Genomic DNA, 4,532 nt, shown 5'->3' with positions numbered 1-4,532 from the left:
TCAAGAGGACGGGAACGCCGCGCCCCAGCGAGCGCACACGCGTGCCCTACGGAGCCAAAACCGCTCTTTCCCGGTGCTACCCCTGGCGGGGGCACAGCCGGGATGAAGTGGGACAGCCCCCAGTCCGGGGGTGCTCACGGGGACACACGGCGGTTCTGCTCCCACCCCCACTGCCACCCCGCCTTCCCCCCACCACCGGGACCCCAGCGCCATCCCCGCCGCGGGCACCCGGACGCGCGTCACTGCCCGCGACCGCGCCCCCGTTCCACCGGGCGGTGCCTGACGCCATCGCATCGCGTCGCGGCCTGCGCAGCGGGAGTGGCAGCGGCTGCCGCCCGGGCGGTCTCCCCGGTGCCCGCTCGCATCATGGCCGTACCGGGAGACCCGCCGCCCCTCGGCCCCGTCCTGCCCGTCGCCGCCGTCCCTTCCTTCGCCGTGGCCCACGGCCTGGTGGGGCGCCGGTACTCCTGCCTGGTGGTGGTGCCCCACCGCAAGCACGTCGCGCTGCCGCCCCGCTATCTGGGCCGCAAACGCAGCGGCATCCGCGCCCTGCTGGACACCGAGCTCCTGCGCTACTCGGAAAGGTGAGGCCGGGGAGAGGGAGGGGGGGGGAGGCCCTCAGTCAGCCCTGGGGGATCGGGGGGAGCGGTTCCCGCTTTGGTGGTGGCTGTGTCCGGCCTAACAGCTAACGGTGACCCCCCCCCCCCCCCGCCCTCTTGTCTCCCCTCCAGCCTTCAGGGTGTGCCGGTGGCTTATGACAACATCAAAGTGGTGGGTGAGCTCGGGGACATTTACGACGATCAGGGATTCATCCACTTGAACATAGAGGCGGACTTCATCGTCTTCAGCCCCAAGAAAGGGAAAAAATTGGTGGTATGTATGTGGCACGCTGGCGTTTCAGGGGGCATTTTTTAATTAAGTAATCAAAGCTTGGCTTATCGCCCTCATCAGCAGAGGTCTGGGACTTAGTTGGAATTATATTTTAGTGCATATTAGTAACTTGTATAAATAGCTTAAAGTACTTTATGAGCAGATTGTAGTAGTAGTTTATTTTCAGCTATCTATACCGACCACTCCTATATTTGTTAAAAGTTATATGTAATATATAATTAAAGTACTTTTAGTTAAGTATTAAATACTATCTTATAAATTTGAATATATTTATGCATTTGTATCGATGCAGCTTCTCAGACAGGTGTGTTTGGTCTTTATAGTGGCAGGGATGTTGGGGAAGTCCTCATGAGTTTTTTTCTGCCAAGTAGAAGAGCAGCACAGCAAGCTGAAGCCTGCCTTTCAGGAAAAGGCAACAGATGGCTCACAGAACACCTTAAGGCTGCTTAACATGCTTACATAGGCACTTGTGGGAGAAATAAGTTGAGAGTTGTTTTACAATAGTTGTGCCATACCTTCTGCAGCGTGGCTTGTGTGTCTCTAAATGGGATTATGAGATGATTGTGAGGAAGAGAATGGGAAAACTCTCAGTGTCTTTCATTCATTCTTGGGGAAAGCAAAGGTGAATCACTTTTGACGTGCAAGTGTGTCAGAAGCCTGTGGGATGGAGCACTTACAAGCTTTTTATGTGTCACTGAATCATCTGTATCTTTAGCCACTTAATGCTGTGCCAGTGTGAATGAAGTTTTGGGAAAGTGAATCAGACTTAAAATGGCTTTAAAGAAAAGTTGATGGCTGTAGTGAAACATCTACCTCATCTGTTTAGGTACTCACTGTGGCTAAATCTCATGTTTTGAATTTCTTTCTCTTGTAGGTACAGATTCAGTACTATTTTGGGAGGAATTGTGTGGAGAGGATATAGGAATAGCTTTGATTTTAGTGAAGAAGAATTAGCTTATTTGAAAAATAAACTAATTTCATAACTTGTGCCTATAAAACCTTGTTGAAAAGTGTCCATATGGGAAACTAAATATGTATTGTGTGCTTTCAAGGGGCTGATCTTTACTATAGCTTCATAAAACATAATTTTTTTTTTAGGGTGTAATTAATAAAGTGGCCCCTAGTCATATTGGCTGCCTGATACATGGGTGCTTCAATGCTTCCATCCCTAAACCTGAACAAATGTCAGTCGTACAGTGGCAAGAGCTGGGATTAAAAATAGGGGATGAACTGAAGTTTCAAGTATTGCACTTGGATTCTGATGCAGCTGGGGTGTTCTTCATTCGAGGAGGACTCACTAAAAGCAGGTATTGTGCCTATTAAAGAATATTTTAAGTGTTTTAATGGGTTTGTTAAAAGCTAAATTATTTAAATTAACATCTTAATCTTTAAACTTTCTTGACAATATGCAGGATTATAGTAGAATCCTTCCTCCTATAATCCTTCCTCCTTTCACTTACACCTCTAAAATTTTAGAGCATCTTGCTAAGAATCTTAATATCTTTTAGAGTTCATTCAGATCCTTTTCTTTAAACATTCATTTGCTGAGCAATCTTTCTCTACCAACATGCTTATTTAAGGGTACAATGACTGCTACTGACAGATTCATAACTTGAAGGTCTCTTATGGGTTGTTAGTTTGTTTTTCAACCTTGGAGGATGCTCTGGATTGTTGGTAAACTTAAGATGAAACTTCACAGTTTTGTCTTTAGAGCCTTTGGGAGTGTCTCTCCCTCCATGCATTTTAATTGCTTTCTTTCCATATTTGTCTTCCTAGACATTTTCTCCCTTGCTTTCAGTTGTGAGGTACCTGCTGGGATTTTAGATTTTAGATACTAGTTCGGGTGGTTGGTTGGGGGTTTTTTGGTTTTGTTTTTTTCCTTTCTGGATCTTCTAGCATCACCTTTGTTTTAACTTTATCTACTTTAGCAATTGCTTGGTAAAACCAGCAGTCTGTCTCATGTATGATTGGACAGGTCGTTGCTTGTGTTTGTGAATATTTAATTATTTTCTTTTTAAAGTTTACTATGCAGTATATAATTATCAGTTAGTGGATGAAGGAGTAGAAGAAAAGAGAAAATATTGAACTGATACGCACAGCAGTTTAGTGAAGAAATTGAGGCTAAGGTTTTTAAAGAGAATGTTGATTCTGTGGGAAGAAGAAGGCTAGTCAGGTAATAGAAATTAAATATTAAATTGGTTTTATGATTTTCTGTAACTAGAGTATGTTCTCCATTAGATGTATTTAGCAAATGTTTAGCTTTTATCTACGCTGTGTAAATACTGTGTTTGAGCAACTTTTGATCCTTCAATGTGAGGTGCCCTCAGATGTTTTTACTTTGGCTTATTTTGCATATTTTTTCTTACAGCATGAAGGCCAAACAATCTGAGACCATCACTGACAGTACAAACGGATATGAAAGTCAAAAGCTTGACCACCAGGAAAATGGCTTGAATGACTTGAGTGGGGGAGATAATATGGCAGAGGAGACTCTGTGTGAGACAGATAACCCTGGGGTGGCAAATGCAGAAGAGGAAAAAGTTGATGCTGTGAATGGAGTATCTGATGATAAAAACAAGAAGAAGAAAAAGAAAAAACATAAGCAAGAAGTACAAGAACTTGTATTGCCTACCAGTGACTCCAGTGGTTACCAAAGTGACCATAAAAAGTCAAAGAAAAAGAAAAGAAAGCATTGTGAAGTCGAAGACAGTGAATTAACCCAGCTGTCACAGGAACCCAAAGCTAAAAAGAAAAGGGACTAAAGTCTGAAGTGCCTTTCATGAATAAGATTCAGACATTTTTGATAGGCTTCCAATAAAATCCAATTTTCAAAATATATATGTATATTTCTTTACTAACCAGTCTGCTCTGCTCCCTAGGTGATGTTTGTGTCAATATGTGCACCAACAGCTTTAAAGGCAGGAACTTCTAAAGAAGTCATAGAAGAATATAGAGGGAATAGAAGTCATAGAAGGATAGAGGCAGTATCTGCCTGGTTTATTTACTGGATTTAAGGCATAGAAGAACAGTGGAACAAATCCATTAATTCTGTGTCTGCCTCCTTGTTCCATGCATTAACCATTAGCTAGGTAAGATAATTCCTGCTCTTAAGTCCATCTTTTCTGCTTAGTTTCTTGATTTTGTAAGAGCAGATTAGGTTTAGCTCTGGGGCTCTGGGAAATACAAGATACACCTGAATTCCCAGAGGCTAAGAAGAGACTTTCTTATTGTAGTAAGGGGATGTAAATGCCTGTGAATGAAACTCTTGCAAACTGATACAAAGTTTAAACCAATGCCTGAGTGCCTTCAATCTTTCAAAATGGTTTGGAGGGTACTCTAGGAAAAACAGTGCAATCAGTTGAGTCAGAGTAGGGAGGAAAGACACAAGGAGATAAATGTATTCTAGTGGAATGAAGTACCACTTACTGGTTAGAATACCACTGAAATACAAACTGATAAAACTTGGTAATGGGACATAGCTGAGAAAGTTCAGTTTCATGCATCACGCTCGTTGACTTCACAGCTTTTTTTTTTTTTAAAAAAAGTAAAGCTAAAATGCAGCTCCAACTTTGTGTGCTGGTTATAACTTTCAAGCGATGCTTTCTAAAATAACAGGTACCTGTTGTCATTAGCTTGCAAAC

At 43.2% G+C, this 4,532-nt stretch overlaps 1 protein-coding gene across 2 annotated transcripts; it reads left to right on the top strand.

Annotated features, from left to right (window-relative positions):
- Positions 1–307: 307 nt before the first annotated feature.
- TWISTNB (TWIST neighbor) lies at positions 308–3,718 on the top strand. 2 transcript variants are annotated; one of them, XM_030445351.1, is made up of 5 exons: positions 308–439; positions 485–584; positions 732–873; positions 1,990–2,198; positions 3,260–3,718. In XM_030445351.1, the coding sequence occupies exons 1-5, from the start codon at positions 367–369 to the stop codon at positions 3,651–3,653; spliced, it is 918 nt and encodes a 305-aa protein (XP_030301211.1). In that variant the 5' UTR covers positions 308–366; the 3' UTR covers positions 3,654–3,718. The 2 variants fall into 2 exon arrangements, with proteins under 2 accessions (XP_030301211.1, XP_030301210.1); XM_030445350.1 differs by having other exon boundaries at positions 308–584.
- Positions 3,719–4,532: the final 814 nt, after the last annotated feature.

This window comes from Calypte anna, chromosome 2 (genome assembly GCF_003957555.1).
Source record: "Calypte anna isolate BGI_N300 chromosome 2, bCalAnn1_v1.p, whole genome shotgun sequence".
NCBI classification, from domain to species: Eukaryota; Metazoa; Chordata; class Aves; order Apodiformes; family Trochilidae; genus Calypte; species Calypte anna.
The sequence above is the reverse complement of the archived record's forward strand: the minus strand, read 5'-3'. Positions and strand labels throughout refer to the sequence as shown.